The following is a 21612-nucleotide window of genomic DNA, read 5'->3' as shown; positions in this document are numbered from 1 at the left end:
AATGGTTTCTCTAATTTTTTTCACTTCAGCTTATTTATTTTAACTGCAATCGCTCTTCCTCCATAACGAACAAAATAAAAACAGCAACCGAAGAACAAAATAAATTCTGGTAGTGACATGAAGATACACACACACACATATATATATATAAATACGGACGCACTCAAAACAAAAACCCAAAACAAGAGCAAAGAGCGTGTTTAAATGATGGGCAAACAAAATATAAATATATAACAACCCAGCACACACAAATTAACAAACACAAAACGAATGAATTCTCGATGCCAGTCAGCCGAAATGAACCATATGGTTTCCCCAAAAAAAACCGTACTAAAAATACGAAAAGACAACGTAATAAATAAATTAAATTTCACAATAATTTTTTTCTTCTCCGTTCGTTTCGTTTCGTTCCGTTCTATTCGTCTTGTGTATCATCACACTCCAGCTCGATGTCGAGTTCAGAGTTGTTGCGAAGAGAGCACAAGCAAATGCCAATGCTGAAAGCAGAAGCAACAGCCAAATGTGAATTTTTCTGGTGTCATGCGTTCAATCAACGAATCCATTTCGCGTTTGTCAGGAATATAAGTGAATATGTCAATGATGCGGCAGCTCTGTTTTGCCTTAACAAAACAGATAAATAACATTTCAAGATGAAAACTGAATAAAGTGGATTTGTTGTCGCTTTTTTTCTTGCTCTCTTTCTGCCTTGGCTTTTCGTTCTGTTTCATTGTGCATCTCGTTTTCATTTCCACATATGCCGGACATGCCGTTTCGCTTGTCATTTGAGACTGATTTTATTCGAAAATGTGCAAATAATACACACAGACACATACATCTCTTTCGCCATATCATGTAATTGATGCCGTTGAATTAACTGTTTGTGGCCCCATAGCGAATTGCAATTTCTTCGAAATGCCTCATATTATTCACGAAATGACAAAATTTAATTTATGCTTGCATATTTGCCACTAAACGAATGAAAAACGAATCGAAACATGCTGTCGTATTGATGACACAAACGAGAGAGTAGAAAAAAAAAACGTCAGAGAAATTCCAGAGCCACTTAAGAGATGCGAATACAATGTAATAAATGATGATATTTGAGCAATGTTGGAAAAAAAAGTTGGCACATAAAATGAACAACAGCAACAGACACAGTTAGAAAAAATGAAGAATTCATGAGATAAGTGAATTCGACAGTTTCGCGGCTGTTGTGTTCATTTGCGCCCTCTTGCGATTTCACTGAAGCGTTCACTATTAACGATTTACCCACACACACATACATACATACTCGCACAGAGAGACGCACACCAAAAAATGCAACATATGCGCATATGTTCCGATGCATTCCCCAGCAACTAAATACTTTGCAATATTCCCATTTAAAGCAAGACAAAAGCCGTTTGAATTCGAGTCGCATGTGTTCATAACCTTAACACATTATGACACCGCTTCAATCTTGTTGAATTTCAACAACGGTCTCTCTCTTTCAAATAAATGCGTTTTCGGTGCCTTTGTTAGGGTCAGTAACTGATAAATATGCATATTATACAATTATTATGTGTGAAGTGTGTGTGTTTCTAATCTCTTAAAATGCACGTCATTCCGAATAGGCTAAAACAATGAACGCGACCACGGTGTCGACACACACAATAGGTGCATTGGAAAATCAACCCGATGCCGGCAAAAAGCCAAATGCCAGTCAACAGCGTATTTGCAATTTGATCATTCACGTCTATTTTGAAAACCGGCTAAACATACACACACACACACACACACACACACACACACACACGAGGAGAGTGAGTGAGTGAGTATCGAATGTTATTCATGAATGCATTAATCTCCGTTTAACTTCGCTTTGCGTCGCCATATTGACTCATGTGCTTGTGGTGATATTACAATATTATACACGAAATATGTACACAGTCTGACAAAGAGCGATAGAACGTAGAATCATAGACTCAAAAACCGATCCGACAGTCCCAGTCCCATTGCTCAGCTTCGAAACCCTTGTTGAAAATACATATATCATTTTCGAATTGGTTGGCTTGTTGGTGTGTATATTATTTGTATGGTATTTGTTCAGTTGCCATGCGAGACCATTTCCATTTCCATTTCGGAAGGTTTGTTTTTATGTCTATCTTTCTTTTGCACGCATTTTTAGCATTAAAACTTTACCGGCATATGACTTGGCGTCACATTACATCGAATACATTTGATTGTCCTTCGATAAATAATACGTGTGTCTCTCAGTCGGTCGGTCGCTCGCACGCTCTCATTCACCCGGCCCTTTTTATGTGGGCAATAACTCTCTAATATAAAATTTTATTTTATAGTTGTTGTGCATTCATTTACGTAATTCCATTTTATTCAACGATTCGCTGTTTTTTTTCGTGCCAGAGAAAAACAACAGCGATGAGTGTGTGTGTTTGTGTGAGTATTTTTGGCGAACTTACTGTTATTGACGCGTTGATTTGGGTCTTATTTGGAATGCCGATTAAATGCCGCCAATCGGAAGTTGACACAGAAAGATCGTGAAAGGCGATGGTCGATGGTGATGCGTAGCGGCATTGTGCAAAGAAATAATTAATTTTCGCCTCGTGTATCACTTGTACAGTGTCGGAAACATTCCACTTGGCCATTGGTGCTTCAATGAAAAAGATATCGACCAAAACGGCTCCGTTTTTGCATATTGAATGTGGTCATTGGCATAGCTTCGTCAGTGCCGGCGATCGCGCCTAGTCTTACGAGCCTATTACTTTTCATCCATTTTAGCCGAAAAAAAAGTCACATCAAAATATTTATGCCAATGCTCACGTAATTGTAATAACCCGAGCAAAAATGGGTTTGAGTGACATGAAAACAAGCGCAAGAGCAGCAGCAGCAGCTCAGAAGGAACGCATTCCTGTCCATCAACTAGAAAATTTATTATTTATAATTTGTATTCAAGTCCCCCAAAATGAAAAAAAAAATGTTTTTCAATGAATTATGGTGGTTATTTGATATGTTTGTGTTTGTTTTGTGCGCCCTGTATACACATCTACATATACATGTATATTCTAGACTCAGACACGCATGAATCAGCAACCCCTCACACTCAATATGTTGATGATGAGTCAACACGATGACTGTATTTCGCCGTTCGACAGACAAATGACGAAATTGAGAGAGGCACGTATCGACCGACTTCTTAACACCATTTGAAGGAATACGGAATTATTATTATAAACGGAATTTGAAGAATTAATGAGATTTTCCCGTCCCTTTCCGCCATAACCGCATTTCCTTTTCGTTCTCACTCTCATCGTCGTCGTCATCATCGTCATCATAGTCATCGTCATCGTCTCTGTTTATTGACTTGATGCGGCATTTAAATTTCCGGATATGATGACTTTTTAACCGTACACAACCTTTTTCACGTATCTTTCGCACATTGTCTCTCCGTCTCTCTCTCTCTCTCTCTTTCTCGCTCGTTCACATTCACACACCGTTTCTCTCTCTCTCTCTCTCTCTCTCTCTCTCTCTCTCTTGTGCGCTCTCTGCCATTAACCGGTTGTGTGTCATATTCTTCGTTAGAATTTACATGATAATGAATTTTAATCGATTTGAATAATAAAAACTGTCAGAATCGCTTCATCGTACGCATTGTTTTTAAAAATAGGATTCAATGTACTGTACGACGGCTAAAAGTGGCAGGCCGATTTAGATGGAGATGCTTAGAAATGCCGTCGTCAAGGTATACTCATTCTCACTGTGTGCCCGCACATGCACACACAGACTGAGTGCGTTTGTATGTGTATGTGTGGTATTTGGAGCGTAAAAGCGAAACGATGTAAAGGACATCTTTCTTTACGACATCACTTCATTGAATGCTCTGAACAGTAAATTGAACGTGAAAGCAACAGGAAATTCATATTTGTGACTCTCGGCACAAAGATCAACAAATATTAAGTGCTTGTTGGAAGCATGTACTTTAGCATTTGGATTATTCAAACCGAACACGCCTAAACCTTGAATATTTGGATTTGCCGAGAGCATGTGTGTGCGTGTGTGTGTGTTCTCGGCTATTGTCATTCTTGGTGCTGCTGTTACATATATTTTAGTTTTGGGAGTAGCACGAGTCGATATTTGCATTTTTGCTACTCTTTAAATTCGATTACACTGACGCATACACATGCTTCGTCGCTCGTTTATTGGCATAATTATTTTTCGACTTCTGACGAACGAGTGACTCATGAACGTCGAGACGAATATAACCATTAGTCGTGCCATTTGATGTGTCATCCATCACATGGGTTATATTCGAAATGTTATCATTTTTTCGGGTTTTGTGATAACACGCAAAAACATTTCGCTTTTTTTTGCAAACCCAGCAATAAAGCTAGAAACTCAGCATGTTGTTGTTTTTTCTTCTAAAGAAAAAATAACCCACACAAAAAAGGTAAACCGAAAAGAAAAAGAATAAAAAGAAGTAATAAATGTAGGCCATCGATAGAAATAGATACGATGTGTTTACATGATGAAGAAAAGAAGCCGACACGAAAGTCGAGGAAGCCTGAATTTGGGACGATAGTTTTCAATAATGTCATTTACTTGGAAACTGTTTAAATTCCACACACAAACACAAAACATGCAACAACACCCATATTTTCCCTATCGATAATAACAAAAACCCAAAACAATTGTTCGGCACAATGGAATGCAATGGAAAAATACTCGATACAAACACTCTCTCAAACACACAAAGAGCAAAGGCACAACGAAAGAAAATGAAAAGAGGGACAGAAGGAGAGAGAGAGAGAGAGAAAGAAAAAAGAGTGTCTGCATCGGGGCACAAGAATTCCAAGAACAATTCCAAATTCAAGATCACATGCAAACAGAAAAATATATATTGAGTTGGGTTCACATGAAATGAAAACGCACGAACGGAAGGATAGCGAATACACGCGCGAGCGAGTGAGCGCTCAAATGAAATCGAAATTGATGAAAAGCAGAGACATTCTTTACTATTTAACCACACTAATAAATAATATGAAGAAAAATATAAATGAAAAGAGAAGAAGAAGAGGAATAAAATATGGTTGGGTTGCTCTGTGTTCGCAGTAAATACGGAAAAAGAAGACGACGACGACGTCGAACAAAAATTACAACAAATTGGCTGTGCATGTATTTGTTTGGTAGGGTGCGGTTGTCCTCCATTCATAAGCATTAGCATCGCAATATCGTTTGTCATGTCGGTATAAAAAATGTCGTTTATTCGGTTAAAATGCCCACTTAATTCGAAATGCATTCTTGTTTGCGGTGCCATCGCGTATTTAGCAGCAGCAGCACAGAGGCAACACTAGCACAATGGGCTCGTTTAAATCGAGCACTCCGGCTTCAACTAATCAATGAAATTGAGCTATTGAACGACAAAAAGTAAATGCTTTAAGTTATTTCCATCATAATTTTTTTCATCGTTGTCGTTGTCATGGTTGTTGTGGCTCATTTATGATAATATTCTAAGCTATGTGTTGCTCGATGATATGAGCAGACGATTGGTTGTATACGTATGGAAAGGTTTAGACATACATATTGGTTTGTAATCACTTCATTTTCTTCGATTCTCTGTCTGAACGCATTGTTTCGTCTTCTGTTCTGATCGTTTGTTCCTGCATTCGTTCGGTTATTTGTTTATTCATTGAGAGACAGGGAAAAAAATGAAGAGAATATGTACGACCGTTCGACTACTGCATAAGTTGCTATCGTCTCTCGCATGATAGTTGTTGCATTCAGTACACACATTTTTTTTCTTCTTCGTCGTTATACCCCCTCCTTCATTCGTTCGTTCGTTCGTTCACACACATACACACGTACATCGATCGGCACCGAATGCACGAAAGAAGACTTCCATTCTTGTTCTCAATCGGTCGCATCAACCGAAACTGACTCACACACACACACACACACACACACACACACACACACACACACATAGCCTGTGTATTGCGTGGCGTGTATATGTGAACGGAACACAGTTTTCTTCGGCATATTCATCGCATCGCATTCGAAACCGAACCAAGTGACCATAAAAGATCACAGCACATACTCTAACTGTATTATTCAGTGTCGATATCGCATGCAGAAGCAACGCAGTAGTCATTCGTATACTTTTTTTTCTCGTTCCTTCGTCAAACAACATTTACTGACAATGACAAATTAGTGTGTTCCGTTCATATTTGTTATACATTCCAAAATCATAAAGCAACGACCAGCGACGCATACAAGACGTTTTTTTTAAAGTTCAATAGATAGACGAAGCAAAAAAAAAACATTGAAGAAAAAAATAAAATCGTGTAAATATTTCAATATATTGGTAAATATTTGAAGTTTTATTGATCATTTATTTTCCACGTGTATTGCAAAATGACCATTTTGTGAATTGAGCGAGAGAGAGAGAAAAAAAAAGAAGAAGTTTACACAGTGTAGAAAAACAAAAAAAAGGAGAAGAAAAAACATTAAAGTGTATGAATTGAATTCAATATTTAAACGGCAAAGGAATTTAGCATCTAAATCACAAATACCTTGGGTTACTCTGTTTAAATAAAAACAGTGGAAGGAAGGAATAAGAGACGTTTTTTTTCTGCTTTGCGTTCAATGCGCATATATCAAATGTGCACGGCAAAAGTGAATGTTAGTTAGTTTTTGGTCACATCAGACTAGCGTGAGTGCTCAAGGAAAAATAAAGTGTCATCCATACGACGACACAGGATTTGTTGAAGCAAAGAAGAAGAAAAAACAACACCAAAATCGAAATATTTCAACATCAAATCACTCAAGAGAATTAAACTAACAAGATTAAGTCTTCGGAATTGCCTGTGTCGACGGCAAAAATAGAATACCGACACTTTGTGTTGTCTGTTGATTTTTGGATTAAACGGTTACTGCGTTGAATGTGCGTCAACAGATAGAGAGAACACGAAGTAGAGATATGCGTGTGATGATCTCCGAATCGATTTCATTAAAAAAAAAAGATTAAGTGCGAGATAAATAGAAAAATCCAGAATAAAACAAAATCAAATCAAACCAAGAAAAACAAAATAAAACATTAAAATTTAAATCGAGCACTCATCCACATTCCAACGTATTTAAATTCCAAATATCGTGTGTTTACTGCCTTGAATTCTATTTATTCACCGGTCGATGATTTCTTTTTCGAGGAAGTAACTACTCGAACCAATGAAAAATAGTTGTTGTTGTTTTCGTTGTTGTTGAGTGCGACGATAAAATTGATTAAATAATAGCTACCGAAGTGATTTATTTTTCTTTTCTTTCTTTTTTCATTGATCGATGAAAAAAAAACAAATCTGAAAACAATTGTTAATGAAATCACTCATCGCAAGAAATTCACTCGAAAAGCAATAAAACCCAACGTGTTTGTGATATATTCAAGTGATAACCACACTGAAATGCACATAGCACTTCAACTCTTTACGACGAGAGAATGAATCAGACCGAATAACGGAGAACGACCGAAAAAAAATGGTTGTTTTTGTTCTTGTTTAGCTAGGCTGACAAATATAATGATGCCAAAGCAAATCATTTTCTGATTCTTATCCGTATTTGGCCAAAAATTGAGACAGAGAACGAAGAAAAAATTACGCACATTCGAATTTTGTTGGAATTGTATAGCAATTCCATACTAGGGTAAACAAACAAAGATAAACGGAATGCTTTTGTTTTCGCCAATTCGGTTCATAAATACCGTGTGTCTCCGCACATTTGAGTGCGAACAGACGAGCGATCGAGCGAAGAAACAGATATACAACTTGAAGCCAATTGAAACGGAAAGTGATGATTGAACACGAATAAACAAAAGCGTTTTATTTTCATCGATAATTCCATATTTATTGATGGTTTCTTGTCGTCGCCCTCGTCGTCAATTTTTCGCTTCACTTTCTTATTCCTGCTGACAGTGTGAGTTCCGTATGGGCTGTGTGTGTGTGTTTGAGCGCGTGAGCGCGCGCCCGTCTTCGGTCTCCATGTAATCATTATCACTTTTCACACAGTGTTTACATTATCGCATTCTTCATATCATCCATACACTGTAATTCCGTTATTGTTCTGTTGTTTGGTTGGCCGGAGTTCTCGGCTTTCGCCTCTTCATTTCTTTCTGTTTTGGCTTGGTTTCGTTGGGTATATTTTATTTTCGTCGTAAATAAATAACTTTTGATTTCAAATTTATTTATCTTCCATGATAATTTTTCGCTTTCTGAGCGGCAAAGAGACGACAAGGAAGAACAAGAACAAGAACGACGACGACGATGGCGACGTTGAAACTATAGTTTACTTGTTATTATTGGCCACCTCTTCAATATCGACTGTTGCTGGCTCAGTCGCTGTCTGTGTTTGTGTGTTATTTATATGATGTTTTGCATTCTCATCAATTTTCCATCAACACACAATCATCAGTTATGCCGCTGGCGTATTTCACTTTTATCGTGGCTTCTTCTTCTTCTCCTCCTTTATCGTCATAGTCGTCGTCGACGTGCAATGTAACAAGTATCTTCTCACTTTTCGTGCACAAAGTATGCGCTGGCCGGTGTTGGATGATTTGCTGTGTGTGCGCTGCTTTGCATACCAAAAAATACGACCAAAACTCTCGCGGTAATTTTGTTTCGAAACAACGCAACGCCACATCGATGCCGCCAAGTACAAAGTAATCAACAGTTTTACTTCGTCTCGTCACACTCTCAAGTGCATTTCTACTGCACTCGATGTAACAAGAATTCTTTAAGACGCATTTTATTCTCCATGCACACAAAATCAAAGGAAGTTTTTTTTTTCAATTTAAAAAAAACAACAACAACATTGGAAATGGAAACGAGACGAGAAATAAAGAAAAATGTCAACAAGTAGCCTGTGCAAGTATTGACCGTCAGTGTGATAACAAATACGTGTGCCTACTGCGAACAAAATATGTCAAAATGTGTATTTTTAGCATTCTGATTGCGTACACTTCACTGGCATTCCAAAAACGACGCATTTTTTTTCTCTTGCTGTGCAAAGAAACGACTCAAAAGATATTCTAATTACACATTGATATATCAATCGAATTGTGTATGTGTATAAACCGAATCTGGTAGATGATTTTGAAATTACGCCGATTGATTTCGTTATTCCATATTGACTCATTATCATTCCATCAAAAGACAATGCATTGTTTACCTATGAAACACATTTTAAATGCGCGCAAGTGTACGCACACACAAATTCCGAATAAACAATGATTAGGTCCTAAAACAGGTCTGTAAGTCACACGCACGCACGCAAATTTTTGAACGATGAATGTACAAGTGTTATGTATGCTAATTATATTTGTCGTTTAACGAATCATTGAAATTTATTGACCAATTTGACGATTTTTTTTTTTGCTGCATTCAGGATGAGAAAAATACGACGGAAAAAATGTGTCGGTGAAAAAGAGAGACATAATTCATGTGGAAATAATTCGTGAATTGCGAGCATTTTTCCTCGACACGAACGGATTATCAAGATCTTTGAATTCCAGTGTAAATTGTTGAAAAACAACAACTATGAGAGCGAAAGAGAAAAAAAATCGCGAAAATTTTTATTCTTTTTACCGTTGGTATTACATTTATTCTCTGTTGATAGCATCGATTCATGTAAAATCCATTATTTTCAATAATAATCCGTTGTTGCTGGTGCTGTTTTTACACCGAAATCGTATATCTTCCATTTGGTGTTCACTGTAAACACGGCCACCGTAGTGCAATCTCGTTCAAATATGTGCGGTTTGTTTATATTTATCAGGTATATAAAATATAAATGAATCCGTTCCGTTTGTGTTTATCGCACATCGACCGTCAATCAACCGAGCATTGTTTAAACAAATTCAATTTCGAACACAGTTCGTTGTTGCCATTCAAATGGCAATATTTAATGCTCAATATTGAGATATTTCAAAGCTTTTTCTTTTTCACATTTGTTCCATATGTGTGGTTCTCTCTCTCTATAGCTACAAAATTAACATTTTGCGATATAAACAGGCAATAATAATTTAATTTATAGAACAATATAATTAAAGCACCCAACCAGCATAGTTTTTGTATCGATGCTCGCATTTTGCGCTCGCACGTACAAAACGTGTGTTCTGATTGTCGGATGCAAATGTATTATTCGCTTCAAAAGTCTATATTAACGTCGATTTTGCGCGCAAAAAAAAAGAACCGCACGAACGCACACGGCACACACACAGAGGCAATAATATTAAAAAAAATTCGAAGTGATGTGTGATTTGGAATGAAATGAGAAGAAAAAATAAGTCATGGCTGTCTGTAGTTTGTTAGAGTTGTCGGAAATAGAGTGCTTTCATTGTAAAAATTAAATTTGAGAGCAAATCGCGACAACGATCGAACGAACGAGACGAGAATTTCATAATATTTGCATAATCAATTGAGAGTTTGAATCGATAATGTGATGGAATGCAAACAACTAAGTAAATTCCGTCGCAATTTTTTTCAACGACAACACATTACAAATAAAATAGAAGCAAAGCAAAAGAAGAAGAAGAAGAAGAAGAAACAGCACAACAGCAGTACACTTAAATCAATTTTCAAGAAATTTATCGAAAGAATGGGCCCTACGTGTTGCGGCCTTGGTCACATTCTATCGAAATATTGAGATCGCTCAATATTTCTTCTCGCTCTCTCTATCTCGACTTCTTTCTCGTTTTCACGAATAGTTGAACATATTTTATTTGCATTTGAATCACAATTTGATTTTATTTGTTATTTACTTTATCGCTTATTTTTTCCACCTCAATATCAATATTTTTTGTGTCGCATTTTATTCATTCGTTGAACATTTTTTTTCCCTCTTTTACAGAAAACGATCAATTTGAGTAGAAAAGCACAAGCGTAAAGCGAGCAAAATTAAAAATGGGCAAAGCACAAAGCAAACGTTCTGTCGATATTACAACAGAAAACAAAGAAGGTGTAGCCATTGCCGATGGCGAAGCTGGCAAAGTCGGTAAAATCGAGGAGGTTGATCAAAAACCACAATTGAATGGTGAAGCCAACAAGGATGCTGACTCAGGTGTAAGTGATTGTTTGTTGATTACATTTCCCACGAATTTTTTTCGCCTCGTTTTCTATGAAACATGAAACCCGTTGGTTGCTCACACCTCGCAAAACCGTAACGGTTTCTTTTTCCACTTTGTTGTTCTGATTGTGTGGTCAATTAATTGAATTTTTTGTGATTTATTTCTTCTTGTTTGCTCTGACAGACTGCCGAAAAACAGGAAGAAAAGAAAGATGAAGGTGCTGAAAATGAAAAGGATGCGGCTACCGAAAAGACCGAACAGCCAGCCGCTGAAGCAGAATCGAAGGCTGACGATGCCACTGCTGCTGTAGCAGCAGTAGAAACAAAGGAAGAAGAGAAACCAGCTGAAAATGGAGAAGGAACGGAAAATGCGGCCGATACAACAACTGGCACACTTGATGAAAGCAAAGACGGTGTTGAAAATGCCGGCGACGATGCTACGTCAACACCAGTGACTGACAGCGCCAAAAAGACGAAGAAGGAAAAGTCGAAAAAACGCTTCTTGTCATTCCGCTCATTCTCTTTCAGCAAGAAAGACAAAACAAAGCCGAAGAAGGAAGAAGCCGCTGCTGCCACAACCAACGGTGAATGCGAAAAGGTCCCCGAAGAGGTGAGTAAACGGAAACGGAGAACGATTAATTTCCATTCGACGAAATTATATAATAAATTCGCTTCTCAGTCGTGAGCGTGTTTATTCGCACGTTTCGCTCACTCGCTCGTTCGCTTCGCAAACAATTTTATTGAGTGTAAACACACCACAGCGAGTGTAACAATAGCAAACATCAGAGCCTCCCTTTACAGACCGACTGCAGCCTAGTTCCAACATAGTTTACATAACATTTTCTAAACGCATATGATTACACATTAATGCACGTATGTACATAAAACCCGGCATCAAATCCGCTCTCGGATCTGGTTCTCGCTGTCTGCCTGAGCAAACCAGCGCCAATGCACACAGCGCGTTGTGGGTGTGAACATAATAATGGCTTCCTTCAATTCATTTACGTGCTAACAGTTCGGTTTTTTTCTTCTCTTCTCCACATTCATTCTCTTCAATTTGTTAAACTCGCTTGATTTCACAATTTCATCTCTCCGGAATGGAATTCAAAGCCATTTGAACCATCCTGTAATGATCTCGCTCTCTCTCTCTCTCTCTCACACTCGAAGCGAACCACTTTAATTAAATGAAAAACCCACAGCGACAACCCAGAGATGTACTCACAAATAAAAACATAAAATAAGAGAAGTGCGACGACGAGAAAAAACGGAAAATCATCGAGTTGTCGAGAGAAGTTTCGAACGATTTGAAGTGAAATTTATTGCCAGTTGCGCGCACTTACGGCGCGCGCGCATTCGTATATTTTAAGATTATAAGTTCGATTCAATGCCAAAAAGAAAGTGCAACGAACCGAGTTGGAAAATGCGTAGAATGAACAAATAGATGTATCGAGAGAGAGATGAGAACAATTAAAATATGCAGTGAGAGAGAAGCGCAACGAAGAAGAGAAAGAGCGAGAATTACTTTCGCGAGATGTGCTTACAAGTAAATAGATGAAGTTCAACGCCGATTGCCAAGAGCAACAGCCGCCACCAATGACAAAAAAACTGCATCAACGCAATCTTTTCGAACATAAGTAAAATTAATCGGCAATTTTATTGTGCGCGAGCTATCTGAGCTAGCTCTCTGAACTGACACCAAACCCGTTTCAATTTCGACTTTGCCAGCACCGTGATGTTTATATGTGCAATGCACGTCGGTTGCTGTGGTCATTACAAACGAGCTAGTGTCAATCTATGTAGAGAGTATGTGTTTTTTTTCCATTTCGAAAAAAGAAAGACGAAAAAAAAGTGAACAGCAACAACAAAACATAGATGAAAAGTGGAAAAAAACAACGCATGTTCATCTTGGTATTGCATACAAACACACTCGTATAGTTTGGCCGTGGATGGTGTTGCTGTACGAAGCTCATCAAAAATCGCTGCACATTGTGTGTGTGTTTGTGTAATTTTCTACGCACATCCGTCGTTTGTTCAAGTTCTCGGTGTGCCTATTTATAGAAATTCGCAAGCGCTCTAAACATCGAGACCCAACGAATGCGAAGAGGATATTTTAATCACCACATCGTTTATTCAATACCAAGTTCACAACTACCAGCAAAACCAAAACGCAAAAAGGGATAAAATATAAGGCATGGTAAATACAAGTACATACTGCAAACGCTCAGATTGTCAGCTCTCTATGTCTATCTGGCTCGTACACTGTTTGCACTCTCGTTCACACTTGCTCGCTGTCTTTCTCTGCTCTCGGTTCATGTTAACCGAAAACCCACTATATCTATACAATAGAGCAATATAGACGATATCGCCGGTAGCATGTTGTCTTCGTCGTCGTCGTCGCCGCCATCGTTGTGTGTTTGCCAACCGGATCAACATTCGATATACGTGCGATAGCTGTGCGAATGCACTTTAAAAACCATTTCGATGTATGGCAACAATAACCATATAAATCATCTCTCTGCCAGTGTGCTCTTGGTCGCATTCGGTTCACATGTTTTATTGGCGCAGCATTAAATATTAAAAATTGTGTGTAGGCTAGGTCGATGGTTCGTTCCTTCGTTTTGCTATTGATTTTTCTGCACACTCATATGTCGGAGCGCATTGCAAAATGTTGTGCCCACAAATCATGTCGATGAAATGGGAAAATATCATTCTCATTAATTGTTATTGCTTTTTTTCGCTTCATCCGACTTTGCTTTCCTTGGCCAACAAAAGCAATGAAGACGATAATTTTTTATTTTGCTTTTTCTCAAATTAAACCGTTTGTGAATAAAACCAAAACAAAAATGTGAATTTTTTTCCATTCGCAGGGAACTGAAGAAGCCACGGCCGCTGCTACCGCCGTCGAACCATCTGGCGATGAAGAAAAGGCCGTCGCTGCTGAACCAGTTACAAATGGAACAACCGAAGAAGTTAAAACCAATGGCGAACCAGCTGCTCCAGTTGCAACGCCTGAAGAATCAGTGACGCCACCATCGAATGGTGACAGCAAACCAATCGTTGAGGCAGCAAAGGAGACGGTGAATGAAGTGATTGTGGCCGCTTCAAAATCGGTTGACGAAAAGCTCAACGCCGTAGCCAAGCCAGAGGTAAACAAGAATGCTGACCAAGACCATTTACAAGAACAAACACATACACAAGCTCTTGAAACAAACGCCGATAATAATGAATCACACGAACAGTCACTGTCTAGCGAAAGCGCAAATATTGACACAATTCCGAATCAAAAAAATATTGTTGAGACCATCGATGAACCCAAGTCCGTTGTCGTTGGTGATGATGATGATGTGGTGGTTGATTGCACAAATAATAGTTCGAATAATGATACAGATAACATTAATTCACAATCCTCTGCACCTCCCCTACCCGATTCTCCACCACCATCACAGATCACTGTATTTGCCGAATCGGCAATGTCTGTTGATTCAAACCAAGTGGAAATTCCACAAACAATCCCTGTCATTGAAACTGAAACAAAAGTCCAATCCGTATCGGCGTTGATCGGTGACGCAAAAATCGAACTAGCACTTCCTGAATCGGCTGCTGCCGATGTCAACGCCGCCGCCGCCGTCGTCGTTGTCGTTGACGATGTTGTCGTTGTCGACGAATCCCATGTCAATGAAACGGTTACAGTTGAGGCTAAAGACGAACAGCTGGCTACGTCAAACGAAACAAACGAACCTCAATCTGAAACTGATACTCAAATCCAAACTGACAACGAACCAAACGTCGAATCTCAAATCGAACCGGAATTACCGAAACCGGACGAAGAAATCGCTGAAACAATTGCAATTCTCGATCGCGTCAATCTCAATGAGTCTGATGTAAAACCAACGGTTGAAAGCGTTGCTACTGAAACAATTAATACCGAACCTCTATCCGCCGACATATCATCTCCACTCCCACAAAATAGTTTGGATACACTTCCATCTCCGCAATCATTGTCATCGAATGTCACACCGCCGAATGAAATTGTCGACGAAAGTGCGGCCACTGTTGAGCTATCGACTGAAGATGCATCATCGTTACCGCCACCACCGCCAATCGACGATGACATTGTTGCACTCGGTAAACAAACCGAGCAAAGTGGTTCTAATGCCACCGCTGCTGCTGCTGCTGATGATGATGTCACACAAACTGCAACACAAAATGGTAACGATGATTTGCTGCCCCCGCCGCCAGCACAGGAACTTATCGACACCGAAATTATCGATGAACTCAAAACGAACGGCGTCACCCTAGCGGAACAGCAAATTCATAGTGTTGAGGCATTGAACGGCGATGGCAATTTGAATGGTTCAGCCAAAGAACACGACGAGGCCGCCAATAATGTTACTGATAAGGTGATTACAACTATCTACGAAACAAACGCCCTTCGAACTCATTGAATTTGAGTTTTATTTTATGTCTATTTTTTTGTATTTTTTTTTCTCTTCTAAATTCTTTAAATTTTATTTTAATTTTCCTGTTCTGCTCTCTGTTCTAAAACAAAATTACCAAAAGCAAACAATCCATTTCTTAATTTAATCATTTTTTTTTTGTACTGTTTTTTATATTCATTTTGCCAACCAAAAAAAATGAGCAACATAAAAAAAAAACAATTCATAAAAGCGGCCATTCACATTGTTCACATGTTTTTGCGTAGATCACATTACAATTTTGTTTTTCCTTTGATTCTGAAAAAAAAAATAAATGGTTGAAAAAAGACAAACTACAGAAGAAACGCCATAACGTTCACTCTAATTCATAATAGAGCAGCTCACGAATGGTTCATATTTTCTTTTACATTAGACTTTGTCTTGCATTTGTCATTGTTTTGCCATATTTATTTTCATACGGTGGATTTAATTGCTCGTGATCCATTCGTTTAGATACACTTTTTCTGTTCCACCTTTTCTCAACAATTGTGTTTGCTGCAAGGCGAATGACATGTGTATGAGTTTGACAAACGCTTTTTCTTCTTTTTTATTTCAATTCTGATTTTCTTTTTCGGTTCTTATCATTTCGATCGTCGACTCTGAGATAGTTTCAAAATTACTTGACTCAACAACAACAACAACAACAAAAAATCAAACAAACGCCTCGATTCGATTCAAAAGAAAAAATCAAACCAAAAATACACAGACTCATCTCATTGTTGAACGAAAAATGCAACCGTTTTTTGATTTGCCCATAATTCTTGATTTGCGTTAGATGATTGACAATCAAATATGCGGAATGAAACATTTTTCTTTGAATAGTAGACTAATTTGAACGCAACAATTAAATGCAAATTTTGAACAAAAAAAATCGACTTCATCAACAAACATAATCAAATTAACTTGTAGTAAACGAATTGATGAAGGAAAAAAAATAAAGCCCAAAACTACAACAACAACAACTCAACCTCATCTCAAAATCCATATAAAAAAACAGACACCCCAATCCAAAACATCCCCAATAATCCTGTTCCAACTGTGTTTGCAACTAACCCCATCCGATCCAATAAACGACCAATAAACTAAAATCATCGTATTAAATTCTAACCAAGTGGAAAAGAACTCGCAACAGCCAAAAATTAACCAATTGAAATCGAACAATAAAGCAACTAATTTAACAGCTCTCGAATCATTATTATTTGTGACTAACTCTCATCGAATATATATATTTATCAAAATATGGATTTATTATAGACAGAATGCATTCGTATGTATCACTGCACCAATTATATTCTTAGGTTAGCCATAATGAATGCATCGGACATTGAAAAAAAAAACTATGTGCTCCGTAGAAGCAAAACCAAACCAAAAATATATTGTGTGTGTGGAACTTGTTAGTTGTTTCGTGATAGACAGAATACCTAAAAACTATTTAGAACCAACCAAAAAAAAACGCTTCAATATTTGTGTTTTTGTTCCTTATTTCGATGAAAGTAAAGATGGTCCAACTTTTGCTAGCCACGTCAATGACTGCTCCAAAAAAGCGAAACCAAAAAAAAAAAAACAACATGGAAAATGCTATACTAAAAACGGAATTGGCACGAATTCGACCATCTTTCCAATCTATATATTATTTATATTTTTCGTTGCTTTTTCCCTGTGTATATTTATATATTTGCGTATGACGTAAATGTTGAATTGAAATCGATGGCGATGAAACTTCTTTTCATTTGCGAACATTTCTTTAGAGTGGGTGCCACTCTGAGTGCCACTACAAGTCGGCATGGATTGGAACGTTTCATCATCCTCGCATTTCAATTGTGTTTAATCAATATTATGCAAGAAATATTTGAACAAAAAAAGAGCAAATTACAGTTTAACCACTTGTGCACTGTTATCGAATTTGGAATCGAATCGAAACAAAAACGATTAACGAAACCAATCCATTTTCCATTTGCAGGCCACCAATGGCGTTGCCACCGATAACGGCGTTTCGGAAAAATTGAACGGTGACCACAAACCAGAGGTAAGTTTCACCACAATAGAAATCATTCAATCACCACCGTCATCCTCTGAAGTCAATAGTATAGAAGTCTATACCATATATCACTTCCTGTCAAATAAAGAAGGACCACCTTCATGTATGGAAGGACTGGAGAAGGAAGATGGACGGGAGATCAATTTATTTCACACAATCATAACCACTCGACCCAAGTTTTTCCAATTTATTGACCGCATCTTTCTTTCTTGTTTTGCTTCCACAGGAAATCGCCACCTCCCCAGAAAAACTAGAAAAATTGGCAGCCGCCAATCCACCACCATCGACAGAAGTTGTAGCAGCCGAATAAGTTGCATCTTAGTGTTGCAAAAAGAATTTGATTTAAATATTAAATATAAACAATTTATTATTAATTAAGGAGAAAATTAAGGAAAGGAAATTGACTCATCAATTACAAATATGTTGAACAAAAAAAGAAGAATGAAAAACGAATAACAACTAACGGGAAAGCCATATTTACACACGACACATAGGAAAAAGAACACAACAAACACAACACACACACAACAACGCAATATTGAAAAACCCCTCCGGAATGGCTAAAAACAAATTACAACTAAAAACATAATTATGAATCAGTTCTTCTTGCAATAGGGGATAGCTAACAATTGTATTGTCAATCAAAACTAAAAAAAATGTAAGCAACATCAGAGAGTGGCAACAACAACAAGAAAAAAACGATTTCGATTTTACGCTGTAAAGAAAAAAACAACAACAATGTCAAAGCATAACAACAGCAACAGAAATTTGAAAAGAAGAAAAAAAAAATCACAATATTATCTAAATATTACATTTTTATATGTATTTTGTATTCGTATCACGTACCGTTAAGCATGCATACAGAATCTACAAGTAATTACTACTAGATGAACAACAACAACAAAAGACAAGCAACGACAAGCGTAGTGAAGCATGATAAATTCTGTTTTTTTTAAACAAACACACATTCAATTTAGTATTTCAACCTTTTAAAATTGTAAAATTGCATTTTCAAAGCGCAGAAATTTACAAAACAAAACATCTCGCCTGCCCACTTGTTTCAATGAAATCTCCAGAGAGTGAAAAAACAACCCAATTATATTCCAAGTTGATGCAAGAAGAAAGAAAGAAAATCGATGGAATTCTTCTTGTGTGCTTTGAATTGATCAGTCTATTGTAGCTTTTATTTTGTTTGTTTGTTCAAAATCATTATTTATCAAGCATTGTGTAAAGTGAAACAGAAAGAGAATGGTCACAATTTATTTTTACGTGTACTTTATAAAAAGGTAGAAAGAATGAAAAGAGAAATAAAAAACGAATCGATTCGCATCAAATATATACTTATGTAAATGTGCACCACCCCAAAACATTTCAATAAAATACATACACACCTACAACAACAACAACAAAAACAAACACAAAAAAAATCATTATCCTAACGATAACATTAGTTCTACTATGTATGCTTCTTTTTGTTACATGATACAACAGCAAAAAATTGAATGTAAACCTGCAAATTAAGTAAAAAAAAATACATGAATATATTTAAAGGATACAAAAACACACAACAAAATATAAATGGAATATTATTATTTTTGCTCGAAGCTCTCTTTCTTTCCATTGGACATTTACGTGCGATTCAGATCAGCAACAATCGATTTTGCATACATTTATGGGACTAATGGCATTTTTATCACGGTCACGAGATCGCGAGTGACAATTGTATTTCCTTTGCGATGGACAAATCCGATTGAATCATCCGAGATGGAATCAACTGTTTTTCCTATGAATCATGATCAATGGTCAGAGCATTCATTTGGATCCGAATCCGAATCGATTCAGTTGGAATAAATTTGATTGGAGTCATTCCAAGCCAATTTGTCGAGAATTGCCACAGGAAATCTACCCAGTTAGATCTTATGTGTGCATATTTGCTTCGTGTGTATAAAGCCGATATGCTCATTTGAAGTCATACTTGGATTGATTAAATGCCATCTAACCGTTGTTCAATGCCTTGATTTCGCACATAAATCTATGCACAATCGATTTTTTCCGTTCAAGATGTCCGCGACATCACGTCCCTTCAAAAAATATGGAATGGAATGGAAATAAAATCTCATTCGGAAAATGGATCGCAATGGGAATAATTATTCGTTGAAATGATCTATTGAATTGTGTCAACAATTCAATCGATTGTGTTCGAACAATCCATTCATCTGTATGGAATAATCCGAATTGCATTCGAGTCATATTCTGAGATATTAGCTAATCATCGAGTAAAGATAAGAATAATTCGAATATTTATCCAATTCACATTGTGGTTATGAAAATTCTATTGATATTGTCATTATAAAAAATCGAACATATTACAAAAAAAAACGTATTGGCGTAAGCGCTTCACACACACAAAAAAAAACAACACATAATGCTAAAAAAAACAAAGAGATTCGAGATGGATCGAGAAAGGATGGCTGCAAACATTGTGCAATCGCTATAATTCTTGAGCAATTCGATGCGAATTGCCTTCAATTCTTAAAGTGATCTCAATTTTTCCAAAGCCATCTCATCGCGAGCACATTTTCGGTTTTTTTTTAAGAATGAAATTTTTACTACTTAATGGAAAATTGTTTGCGGTGGAAATATACGCAATCAGTTTGATTTACGGTTCATGCGTATTTAGGTTTAAAACAAATCGAAAACAAATTTATAGGGAAAACTACAAAGTAAGTTCCATCAGTTTGATCAACGAATTCGATAGAGAGTTAACGGCGGCGACAAAGAACGAAGAGAAGAAGAAAAAAAAAATTAAGAAACAAATCGGTGAATTGTATATTAAATCAACACGATCGTTTAATTTTCCACTTAGCAACAATGAATGATTTAATTAAGGCGATTATTAAAAAGAAGAAGAAAAAAACAGAAAAAAATAATAATAATTGTAGGGTATGAGTATAAAATGAAATGGAAATCTCGGCAAAAAAAAACAACATACACACGAAAAATTGTACTCGAACGGGCTAAAAGTCTGTTTCGACACGAGATTCTTCCCTTCTTTTTTTTGAAAACTAAAAAAAAATACTATATATTTTTATGGTTTCCTCTTCTTTTTTAATTTTGTGTAAAGTATAGCTCATTTCTACCCTAATCTAATGATAATTTGTTTTATCCAAAAAAAAAAAAACAAAGAAAAAAAAACAAAACGAAATCAAGATAGATGTATGACATATAAATAAATATGCAGGCACAAAACAATCTTTTTTTTTCTCTCATTTTTATAGCTTGAAATTTATCAAAATGAAATAAGTAAATGAAAATGGATATAAAATTTATTGAAATACATAATAAAGATAAAGAAAACTACAAGTTACAATTTTTCAATGTCCAAACAAGCGCGCGCGCGCTCACGCCGCGAATTTTGCGTCGCAATTATCAACTCAAAATACTTGCTCGCAGTTTCTGTTTTGCTTTGAATATGAAAATACAAATAGATAGCGCATACTTTTCTCTCAATCAAGCAGCTAAAACACATTAACACACAAATCACATTTGTAGATAATTCCAATTGCTGTTTTCTTCTGTCTCTCTCCCTCTATTTCTCTCATACACACATACAGAGCGGCTAAGTTACAGACACTCTAAATGCATTTCATTGCCTCAAGCGAGCACATTCATTTTTCAGCCCACTTTAAGATAGGGATTTGATGAATTTGATCACACACTCGACTAAATGTGAATAGGGTTTCATCGTCATTGAACAAATGAAGAGAAAAATGCAAATATTTAACGAAACGATGTGACATGAAATCCGATCAGAATAAGAAAAAGAATCAATAGCAAACGAATGGAGCAATTTTATCACATAAAATTTAATAATAAAAATATTTATATGAAATATAAAGAAAAATAAAAATAAAAATATCATTTTTACTTATGACATACAACAACAACAAAAAAAACTGAGCAAATATCAATTCTTTTATTCTCGAACTGTGT

At 36.7% G+C, this 21612-nt stretch overlaps 1 protein-coding gene across 6 annotated transcripts in view; it reads left to right on the top strand.

The window, feature by feature from the left end:
- LOC129564849 (A-kinase anchor protein 200) overlaps nucleotides 1-20982 on the top strand; it is a 60638-nt gene extending 39656 nt beyond the window's left edge. For 3 of the 6 annotated variants that reach the window (XM_055439034.1, XM_055439032.1, XM_055439030.1), the window contains 5 exons: nucleotides 10891-11102; nucleotides 11291-11716; nucleotides 13974-15506; nucleotides 17542-17607; nucleotides 17846-20982. In XM_055439034.1, the coding sequence (XP_055295009.1) occupies nucleotides 10944-11102; nucleotides 11291-11716; nucleotides 13974-15506; nucleotides 17542-17607; nucleotides 17846-17929 (2268 nt within the window). In that variant the 5' untranslated portion in view covers nucleotides 10891-10943 and the 3' untranslated portion in view covers nucleotides 17930-20982. Of the gene's footprint in view, nucleotides 1-6023; nucleotides 6359-6698; nucleotides 6938-10890; nucleotides 11103-11290; nucleotides 11717-13973; nucleotides 15507-17541; nucleotides 17608-17845 lie in introns of those variants that run through there. The other 3 variants (XM_055439029.1, XM_055439031.1, XM_055439035.1) reach the window with 3 other exon arrangements.
- Nucleotides 20983-21612: the final 630 nt, after the last annotated feature.

The sequence above is a fragment of the Sitodiplosis mosellana genome, unplaced genomic scaffold (genome assembly GCF_009176505.1).
Source record: "Sitodiplosis mosellana isolate CC-2019 unplaced genomic scaffold, AAFC_SMos_1.0 Smas_scaffold_2, whole genome shotgun sequence".
NCBI classification, from domain to species: Eukaryota; Metazoa; Arthropoda; class Insecta; order Diptera; family Cecidomyiidae; genus Sitodiplosis; species Sitodiplosis mosellana.
The sequence above is the reverse complement of the archived record's forward strand: the minus strand, read 5'-3'. Positions and strand labels throughout refer to the sequence as shown.